The sequence below is a fragment of the Meleagris gallopavo genome, chromosome 14 (genome assembly GCF_000146605.3).
Source record: "Meleagris gallopavo isolate NT-WF06-2002-E0010 breed Aviagen turkey brand Nicholas breeding stock chromosome 14, Turkey_5.1, whole genome shotgun sequence".
Lineage (NCBI taxonomy): Eukaryota > Metazoa > Chordata > Aves > Galliformes > Phasianidae > Meleagris > Meleagris gallopavo.
In genome coordinates this window covers 4,705,215-4,716,587 of record NC_015024.2, presented here as the reverse complement: position 1 = coordinate 4,716,587, position 11,373 = coordinate 4,705,215, and the positions used below count along the sequence as shown (strand labels likewise).

The 11,373-nt window shown below is 37.1% G+C and overlaps 1 protein-coding gene across 1 annotated transcript in view; it reads right to left on the bottom strand.

Annotated features, from left to right (window-relative positions):
• Positions 1-853: 853 nt before the first annotated feature.
• LOC100542184 (haloacid dehalogenase-like hydrolase domain-containing 5) overlaps positions 854-11,373 on the bottom strand; it is an 11,429-nt gene continuing 909 nt past the window's right edge. Inside the window, exons 2-8 of the mRNA XM_031555505.1 lie at positions 9,917-10,126; positions 9,406-9,518; positions 8,086-8,179; positions 6,846-6,879; positions 5,791-5,965; positions 3,904-4,092; positions 854-3,106 (exon numbers count right to left, since the gene is read on the bottom strand). Of these exons, the coding sequence (XP_031411365.1) occupies positions 2,710-3,106; positions 3,904-4,092; positions 5,791-5,965; positions 6,846-6,879; positions 8,086-8,179; positions 9,406-9,518; positions 9,917-10,126 (1,212 nt within the window). The 3' untranslated portion in view covers positions 854-2,709. The remainder of the gene's footprint in view (positions 3,107-3,903; positions 4,093-5,790; positions 5,966-6,845; positions 6,880-8,085; positions 8,180-9,405; positions 9,519-9,916; positions 10,127-11,373) is intronic.

The following is an 11,373-nucleotide window of genomic DNA, read 5'->3' as shown; positions in this document are numbered from 1 at the left end:
CATGTATGACAGGAGTTTAAAATACTGCAAATTCACATTAGTAAAAAGCACAGGACTTATTCTTCAGAGGTTGCTTTGGAGGGTTTTTTTTTTTCTTTATAGAAAATGCTTGAAGGACAAAGCCACCAGCACAGAAAGAAGTGCTGTCACACCTAGCAGCTTAGCAGTGTGGCCAAATACATCAAACACAACACGTGGGACATGTTGTCTATTTCAGTGAGGTAAGCATTGACGCTGAAAACACATTAAAAGAATACAAGTGAAAATCCACGTAGGACAATCAAAGAGAAAAAGTTAACACAGTTTGAGACTTCTCTCAACAAACCTGATATTCATCTCACACTTCAGTGGTTAGAAAGAACATTTTACCATGCTGGTTTTCTCTTTACACATTACTTTTCAAGTAATGGAAACACTTCTTCTACAGAGTTCCACATTTAACTCATTTACCAACAAGTCACTTTAAAGCATCATTTCTAACAGACAGCATTACCCATTGCATTATTGACTCTGATGCAATGTTCTATGACAATGAAAGAAAATCTCACCTGCACCACTTCTTGTGTTAACAAGATACAACATTCAATGGAGAAGTCTGCCAGCGTAGCACCTTCACTTGTACAACATGGAATAACAAGCCTAGCAAGCTAGCATGCTGTGGCCAGTGCCTTAGTATGCCAACAGTTCTTTCAAATTTAACAGTAGTTCCAATATCTAGGTCATCTTTGTTCATCATCCGTAGCACTAACTGCCTATATTTTGTTTTGTGCTGACAGATAAATGACAACTGATGCTGAAATGTTCATGCATATCTGGGGGGGAAAAAAAAGGAGAAAAATTGAATAGTGCATTCTTCATCAACTTCCACATTTTTATTCCTTGCTTCACTGAAAGTCCGAAACAGTTTCCAGTAAGAAAGAATTCAGCAATGTGCTTCAATACTGAAACAACACAACTTTGGTTATCTTGACATCATACAAAACCTTAACAACATTCTTTACTTAAAAACATTTGGCATGCTTCATAAGTAGTTGGCATATTACAGAAAAATGATGAAGAAACAGACACGTACTCACTTGTTGTAACAGTAAGAAAGGACTGCTGTAATAGTTTTCCAGTGGATAAAAATATTTGGAACAGTGTCCTTAAACTTAAAACCCTGCATCCAGTAAGGTATGTTGAAAGCTACTTACAAAACATGAGTGAATTAATCAACAATCCTGACAGTAGTGGAAGTGACTGGAGTGGTATGCAAACAGAAAACACAACATAAGCCTGACTTAATGGTAGCACTGTTGTTCTCTTATGACATGAAGAGTACCCAGATTTTGACTTCAGGATAATAACCAGTGTAGAAGTTGGCCAGGAAGTCATTTCTCCTTACACCACCAGCTGAGAATGTTTGTAAGGCAGCATTCTGCTACTTCTGCAAGAACTCTGGAAGACTCTCAGATTTGTTTGTACCATTTGTGAAATGAAACAGATCCCACACCTCATTAGTCCTAAGGTGATTTTATGTGATACTTCCATGTAAGTTGACTTCATTTTTAAGCATTTAATTGACTTATGTTTTCCAAGCAATAAGAGAGAGACACACAGCTTATCTCAAGTGTTATCTCACTGTGTTATAACCAACAGAGAAGACATTTTCAAATACATCTTTCGGATTAAAATGGTTAGAAGTATTTTATAAAAATAAATTTTTTAAAAAATGAACAGTTATAAAAATCCATGAACCAAACATATAACATTGACACAAGACAAAACATATTACACGCGAGGACAATCAGCTACCACAGTAGTACAAAGCTTCAAGTAAACTAGGTAGGCACTTTTTGCCCAAATAGCAGTCACTTGTTCAGTGGAGAAGTCCAGCTGAAATGCCCAAAACAATTTCTAAAGCTTTCCAAAATTACCCACAGAAATGCAAATAAAAAGGCAACAACAAAAAGTCCAGGTGTTACACCACACATGACACTCACTATTTGCTGCTTTCCCTTTATGACTGTTCAGTTAGCAGGAGTCCCAAAGTTTGTGTTAACAACTCAGCCTTCATCGGCTTACTGGCATTTCTTTTAAGGCTTTACGTGTCAGAGCACAGCAGCAATGCAAGTTCAGATGCATTGGAAAACAGATAAAAAGAAAGGCTGCACGGTTACATCTGGGTGAGTACAGAGACAGAACATACTCAAATTCAACTCTTATGTGAAGCAACATATTTGAAAGAATGCTCGTTTTTTGCAGAATACTTACTGTGCTCAAAATACATGTAATTGTGTGAATGACCCAGTCCCACTATCAAAGACCTTCAATAAGTAGAAGGTAAATCTTTCAAGAAAGGAAAGAATGAATGGTCACACAGGAACTTAAGGACCAATAAAACATAAGCAATTATGAAAAATAACTATTGGAATACCTAAAATAATGAATAACATCTAAATAAAGGACAGCTAAAGCAATAAATTAGTTTGAAATACTTTAAAAGTATTATTTATGCTTATATAATCTTAAAGTAAGTATTTTAAACAGATTTTTTAAAATTTATATAGTCTTATACTAAGTATATTAAGCACATTAATCTACTTTCATATTTATATAATATTATATAAATTAAAAAGAAAAAAAAAAGCAGTTTGTGGCATGATTTTAAAGCACAGTTTAGGGGAAGAAAAGTATAACATTGAGCAGTCCTGAAGAAATCATGTCATGTCAATTAGGAGCAAAGTTCTCCAACTGGAAGATCAGGTCTACAGCAGCATTAACATCTGGTACCACATGATCTGGTTCTACTAAAGCAGGATCAAACCTAAAATCTCTGTGGCCATGGAATATCATGGTTCTGCTCTCCTTGGTATCCAAGGGTACTTCTGTGTGAGGGTTGTAAACCCCAGTACAAACAAGAACAGACCTACAGTGGGTAGCAGCAGAGGATGCCAGTTCATTCTCCCAGCTGTTGGATATTTCATCATCCTGAGAGAGAGCAGCAGACCCTTTGCCTCCAGCAACTTTGGCCTGAATCCATGTTTTTGAGTCTTTTCTGGAATTCTTCTCTTCAAGATAGCGATTGTAAAGGTTAGCACCATAGACATCAGTCATGAGATTATCTCTGGAAATACAAATAGTATTTAGACTTTAGTCAGCAGCACAATCTTAGTTCTCCAACTTCAAATGTATGAAAGGACATCAAGGTTTTAACTACATATTTTACGTTTTCCATAACTTCATGTGGAATTATTTATACAGGAGAAAATCCAGTCATACAGCAATCTTATTATGCATTTTCATTAACTGTGACATTTAATAGAGGTGAAAATTCTCCATACTGAAAATTCCAGACTGGGATAGGGTGAAAGGAAAGCAAGGACAGGTATTAGCAGTCCATTAATGAGGTTATATTTCCAAGCATCTTGGACATTCGGGAACAATCCTTGATAAAACAGAGCTTTACCTTATTCTATTAAAATGATTCTACAATGTCAGTGCACACATTGTAGTATATGACCAAGTTCAATTACACCTCAAGTCAACTCTAGCTCTATATTCCTTAAAAGGTCATGTACTACTCAAAGCTTGTGGGTGTTATACCACTAAGTTTAAGAAAACAAAACACCCCCCTCACAAACTTTTTGTTAAAGGCTTAAAGAGCATTTTAAATAAATTAAAGAGACATGAAACCTCCCTTTCATACTTACACAGAATGGTACATAGATCTAAGAATCAAGCTGAAGGCTAGAAACAGCGAGGCTTGAAAACATCCTAAGTACAACACAGTGCTAACCATTTTCAGTTGTCCCAGCACTGACATAATGGGCCTAACCATACAAAGAGTTGTTTATTTTTATTTTTCAGTATTTATCTTGTAAGTAATTTCTTGAGGTATTCATTAGACTTCTAATTTCTTACCCAACAGCATAAAGAGTTCTAATGGGTTGCTTCCACTGTCTTTCTGCTGCTTGAGCTCTGATAAGGTAATCTGCATACTGATAGGTCAATTCACTAGGCTTGCCCATTAAGGCCTCATATTTCAGATCTTTGCCAGTAATCTTCTTGTAAATGTTTTCCAAACAAACCATGAACGTCCCATGCCCAAACCTAAAAAGATGGAAAGATATGTGACAAATCAAATTACATCAAGTATACAGAAAAAAAGAAGACCTTTTTTATTTCATTATCTTTTGTGAGTCAATTCCTGTTACTACGAGATTTCCCTCCACTTGCATGCAGCATTCCCACAGCTTTTTCAATAATAATTAAGTGCTGATTAGCTAACCTATAAAGACGATAATGAAGAAAACATAATTGGAACTTATTGGTTTTAAAAACATAGCAACAATTTGTAATAGTGTTGCATGTATTTACACAGATCTGATCATTTATAGAAGGGACAGCCTTTGAAATAATGCCTAGGCTGTGATCTGCTCTTTGCAGTGACTGAACAGAAGCAGCTGAAATAACAAAGAGGAGAAACAGAAAAGGAAAGTAAGAAACCAACAGGAGGAAAATCAATCTGTTTTTAAAAACAAGAGTATACCAAAATGCAGTCTGTAATGTGAAAACAGAAAACTTCGTTGGTATCTCTCAAGAAGAGATGCAAAAAATCATAGAACAAATTAATATTGCAGCAAGCTGTTGATAACTCAATTTATTTGCTCAAGCAAGGTGCTAGCAGCAAGTGATGCAGCTCATCAACCAAGGCAGTAAAATAGTAAAAGACATAATTTCATAACCATAAAAGCAGTTTTACATCATTAGTGAAATCAGCATATGGAATTAGGCATGAACTATTACATATCACTTCATTCACCCTCTCCACCCTGATTATTGTTTCAAGAAATCTGAATAAATCAGCATAAAGTCATTTCCAGTAAATACTAACAACAGTTTAAAACCACATAGTCAGGGAGTCACTTTCCAACAGACAAAGTAACAAACTCAAAGGAAAAAGCAAACTTTATTTCAGTTTTAATACTGGATCTTTCCTGAAGAACACTACTGGAAATATGCCTCTTAGTTCCTATACATATTATACACACACACAGTCATCACCTTACTCTAGCTGAACTAGCATACATAGTTTGCTAACGTTTTAGATACAGTCTTCATAACCAAGTAAGAATATCTGACAAGATCACCTGCCTGAGACCAAACCCATTTTCAGGTCACAATAATAACAATTTCTATTTCAGTGTATGTTCACGTTTTACACTGAGGGGGAAGGTAGGGGAAATAAACATGTTAAAGAACTTTCTTCTCTTAAAGTCAAAATAAAATAAAAACACTCTCAGAGATCATGCCATCCTGTCCTATGTGTTCTATTCATCGTTTCTTATGTTTCTTTACACTATATTCTCTTCAGCTCAAGAATTCATTGCTTTTGACTAGTGTGACAATTCTTCACCCTGCCAGAAACTGTAGGTTGGAAAATACAAAAAAAAAAAAGTATCTAATTAAATGAAACATTAGATTTTTTATTTTTTTTTCCTTTGGACAAACTCTAAGCCTTCGAGCAAAAATATTTCTCTTTTGTGAGCGGGGAAACAAAAAAGTTGACGTCACAAAAGCCGTCTTATCTCCAGCAACTGATTTCCTGGATACAATGACATAAGTAGTAATAAGGCAGTATTTGTTGACAGCACACTGTTTTCGAAATGTTGTATTTGAATCTGAGAGCTACCATAAGGCCATATAAAAATGGTGTATGAAAATACTGACTATTAACTGTACTAAAGAAGTGAGGAAAACCCTAAGATGTCACATGACATACCTGTATGATGTTATAGTTGCACTTACCTTGGAGACTGTGCTTCAGCTACCCACATTAGATCCATGTTACAAGCAAGTACAGGTATATGAGGGTAATTTTCATGGTGATACGGATTTCCCGGATAGCCACTTGTCAGCAGAACATCTATTATAAGCTGAAGGTTGGTTTCCCATCTGACAGGCTCCCCAAACAAAATGACAGCTATAAAACCAAGAAATACATAACAGAGTTAACAGAGCACCATACCTCTGATACAAGATTGGTTTAACAATTAACATTAATTTAATTTAAAGGTGACAAAATGAAATACTTGCATTAACATAATAATGTTTTAATGTTTCCTGCTCATTCATAAAAGAATATCAGAAGTAACAAAGCTCCCAATGCAAAATCTGTAAGTTTAAGAAATTCTTTGATTCTTTGCAATGGTCAAATTGTTCCACAGCACAAAATGTTAACTCATAAATTATACTTTTAAGTCCTCTGTACCTCTGTGAACTCTCTAAGTTCATGTAACAGTATTGAAATAATCCATCAGTAATGTTACTTTGTTCATGTTAAAACAGAATTTGGATGCTGTTTCTACACAATTTTCTGGTCTCCAAAAATCAAGGCACTTTTATTTTAATCCTTGGCTAGTTTTTATTTTAATGTTTTTTCAGACAAGATGAGGATGAATATATGCTGAAACAAGGTACTTCTCACTTCTCAAGATACAGCTCTGAGGTGACCCTCCTGAAATCAAGACCAGTTATTTCTGAACATGTCAATTCATTCTTAATATTCAAAAGGAATTCAATAACAGCCTGCTAAAGTAAGATAAAAGAGGAAAACAGATCTCCCCTTCCTTCCGAAACTTTAAAAACACATGACTGAACACTGTACACATGAAACAGTTTTTCCACATCTTATACATTCTGTATTAATAACAGATGTCACTAATGAGGAAGCTTTAAAATTGTCTCAGCCAACTTCCCAGTATGACCAGCAATCTGAAAATAAATTCTAATGATAATGAAAAGTATAATAAAGATATTCCATCTATTAAGGGATAGTTGCAAATTAAGTAAACATAACTGACCCTCAATCTTGGGAAGCTCCACAGCAGAGGGGTACTGAAATAAGAAAAAAAGTGAAAGTTTTCTACAAGATTAAACATCTGCCACTATTTTTAAGAGAATAAAATTCAAGTACAGTTCCCACAGCTGCCTTTCACAACACTGAAAGGAAATGCACTATTTTGGTGCAGCTACTGCTCCAGCAACCGAGGCCAGTTTACTATGAAATCTGCATTTCAAGTTCTAAACTGAAATCTAGCAGCAAGTGGATAGCAGGCAAATTATTGCATTCTACATTCAGAAGCTTCAGACAATTTATTCAACTACTTCTGGCAAGGTTCAGAGCTTCAGCTGATGATTCACTTCTGTACGGAAGCACGGATGTTTATTTTTCCTATAGCAGTAACACAGTCCTCTAGCATTAACAAAGGATTTGAAATACCAATTTTGAAGTATGTGCCTTTAACAGTGCTAAGAAGAAATATACTGTTAATTCATAATATATTTGCTAAACAAACAGTTTTTACTTCATGATCTACAGCCCATGGTGACAAAAACATGAATAGTCTCTTGAATTTCTGAATGTGAACGGTTCAGAAGCAAGGAAAGAGATAATATAATTAAGTAATGAATTGTATGAACCTTAACAAAGACCATTCTGACTACACACAGGGGAAGAAATCCTTTATTTACTGACCCTGTATATGCACAATATACATGCACATATTTGTGGCATACGCATTCACTTCTTTCTGAAATTCTGCAAGACTCAGTTTAAAACATGCTACTTACGTAGGTACTGTTAATATTTAAATATAATTAAGTAACTGTACAAACAATAAAGGAAGCCTTTTGGAGAAAAGTTCATTAGCTGTAAATCATTACAATCAAAGCAACTTCATGGCCTATAGAATCAGTTCCACAACACTCCTCTACTGGAAGAAAAAGCTTACTTCATCTTCCATGCATCTAAGGAAGCCAATAAGCTTTCCAAAACAGATTTTGAATTAGATATCTGTAATAATCACACAACAGTGAGTTGCAAAATGCAAATACTTGTTAAGGAATTACCACTAACAGAAGAAAGACTGTGCACAGTTGTCCTTGAAAAATGTTGCCATAAAACAAATAGAGAAGCAGGAAATAAAAGTAAAGTCACGATGCAACATAAGACAACATCACCAGCTCTACAGTTCAAATATTGACCTCCACAGTTGAATGTCATCTAATGACCAAACAAAAATATTTAAAACACAGACTCACCAAAACACCAGGTGCTCTGTCATGGTCAACCACATCTAGCAGCGGGTACTTCGCCCTCAGCATCTCAATGGTGACAGGCTGGCTGAACCCAAGGCTGGGAGAACACCAGTTAAGGATGCAGAATTGCTTATATCAAAATATTTTTTAAAAAATCTGTAATTCAATTTTGACAATGTTAACATGTGCTGCTTATCATCTGGTAAAGCAAACTATTTAGGAATGTAAGCAAGACTTTTTCTTGCACGAGATAAACAATCATTACTTCATTTATAAAGTAAAGTCCTATATATCTGAAGTCTTAAGACAGAAATGGAGTAAATGCTGGCTCAAAATACGAGTTGAAAAGGAAGAAGGCACTCAACAGCTGCAGTACTCCCCTAAGATTATCTTTACATAAACATAAAAAGTCAACAACTTAAGTAATTATTATAGGAAGGAAAGCTCACTCTATTGCAAAACAGTGGACTGACCAATAAGGTTTAACTATGCCTTGCAGGTAGTTAAGGCAAATTTAGAAACATGTTTAAAAAAAGAAAGGAGCAAAAAGTGAGAAAATTCCCAGATGTGCACAGTGGTACTCTTAAATACAGATATATCCCATTAATTTTAACTCACTTAAGACATAACCAAACTAAATCTGCTCATTTTGTAAAAAGTAGCAGGGATGCTACTAACAATAAGACTTCCTGAATGAGTATGGAAATAGTAGGCATTTAAATATATTGATTATACACGCAGAGCCACTGGATTTTGTTTTAGAATTAACACAACGAGTTTTGTTTGAAAATAAGACTATCCCCTGTAAAAAGGCTATCTAACAAATTGGCTGCTTATTTGCTGCATTCAGTCTTACCACACTCTCTCTTAACATGCCTAACAAACGCTGAGCAGACTGACCTCAAGAATGATAACAGGAGATAAAAGAACAGAGAGAATAAATTCAGGCTCCGAAATATCATTTCTAAGATAAGGCTAACTATATGATTTACTACAGAGTACTGTAGGATGCCATGTTCTCATCCTCAAGAGAACACAAACCCTTATGCCAAAGGCTCACTACATATACATAATCCAAAGAAATAACAGTCATTTTTCCTTCCTAATTAAAGACACGTAATAGCAACGTGGAAAAGTGTAGAATAAATGGAAGCAAGAATCAACAAACCAACCATTATCAAAACATAAATTTGACATTAAGAACTAATGTAGCTAATTAGTGAACTCTCAATACTGAATGTGTAGTGCTGAAATATTTGGCCTGAATTTGATTAAGGAAAATACTCCAATGGAAAGTTTATTTTGTTCTTTTTTTAAAGATACTCCTGAGCAATATCAAGAAGCGGTCCTTGTCCAGATACAAGAACACATTTTGGATGATAACGTTTGAACATCCGCAGCGGGCTGTGTGACATCATCACTTGGTCTTGTGAAATCTGTTTGGAATTTAAAAACAGAAAGAAGTATATTGCTTTTCAGAGAAGTTATTTATACATAGACTTAATTAACAGATATGCATATTCTATGAATTACAAACCAATCATACGTGTCATATCATTTCTTCCTAAAATTTACAGCTAAAGTACTGATAGTTCCAGAAAAAACAGACATTACACTACTAACTCACAACCCTTCCAGCTTCCACAGTTCAGCACAAACACAAGGATCTCTAAATTCATTTAGAAAACAGATGGGGACAGAAAACGCAGAACTGCTCTGGCTTTAATTATGGTGCTAAAGCAAAAACTCACTGAGCAGCATGTAATGGAAGATCTGGCATTAGACACATTCATCAAAAGTAAGTAAGTAAATGCATAGGATTTAGGCTACTTACTGGAACTCCCAGTATATGGGACAACTGATCTGCCTTCTTCTGGCGAAGGCAATCCCCTGCATTGGTGACAAATACTACAGGCACCAAGAACTGGCCCTGAGAGTTAACCAGCTTCTGAAAGGCTGTTTTTGCAGCAGGTATTGGAGTCCTTCCTCGTACCAGCACACCATCAATGTCAAAAAGAAATCCAAAGGATGGCAGCACATTCAGCTGTGAGAAGGAATAGAAAAGCAAGAGTACATTAATTGTCCGTACACACACATTTGATAAAAAGTACAATACCTGGAGTTCAGTTAGAAATACACACTTCCACAGGGAAGGAGTGGATCTTTTATTGTGCACTTCTTAATGTGTCTTACAGGCACGTGCTACAGCACTACAGCTTGCTTCTCCTTATCCACACGACCTATGAGTTCTGCCCAGTCTGTGTGGTTTCAGGGACCAGAACAAACTGAGGTAAGGTGGTAAAATGAGGGGCAAGATGCACACTGCTGAGCCAGTGAGCCCGCTTCTGATTTCACTTGACCTGGGAGCCAAGAGGCAATTTTAATGCAGAGAATACTGACAGAACCCACTGGTAACCACAAGAAATGGAAACATTTCAGGAGCATGTAGGGCTTTATTGCACACACTGCACATGACTCCTCCCTTACAAGACATACAGGTGCTGGAACTGTTCCTGCTGCCACTTGTCGTCTTTGTGTCCCCTAGCACTGCTACAGCTATCTGTTCCTGGCCCTCATACAGTACTTCAGCAATTCCTACTTCTGTACGTGGCACACTAATGCCTGCTGTTAAAGCTGGCACCTCATTAAAGCTGCTACTAAGATTTTTAACACTCTGCCTTTGAATAAGTGAAGAACTGGGTTCATCGGTCCACAGGGATCACAACCAGCTGGGTGCGGCAGGGCTGCCAATGGACAGCACTGTTACCACGTCGGGTTAGAGGGACACAACAGAAGGAACCAACCTTCACTCCTCTGCCAGCCCTGAAACGGAGCCCAGAGCTTCAAGATTAACAAGGACTGAGGGAATAAGGGCCAGTGCTAAGCGTAACAGGGAGAACAGTGGCGGGAACGACTGCGGGCAACGGAGCCGGGACAGCATTTGCTGCTGAAGCTCTCTGAAGGAACAGACTGACAGAACCCAGCCCAAAGGCACCTTGCCTTCCAAGGCAGCACTTCGCTCCCCATCAATTATTCATCTGACGCACTTCCCACAGCTGGGCACAGCGCTAACATGGGCAACATGGACACCGCCGTCTGTGGCTGCCGGCCCTCTCCTCGACGAGAACTTTCCTTGCACGCACACCCACAAGTTCCCCTATAGAGCCCAACCTAACGAAGTCAGTGACTTAAAAGCACCGCGGTATCACTGAATTATCTACGCCGTTTGCCGCTCGAAGTTCCGCCCAGCAGCGCACAGAGCCCGCCCCGAGGCCGCCGTTCCCCGCGGTC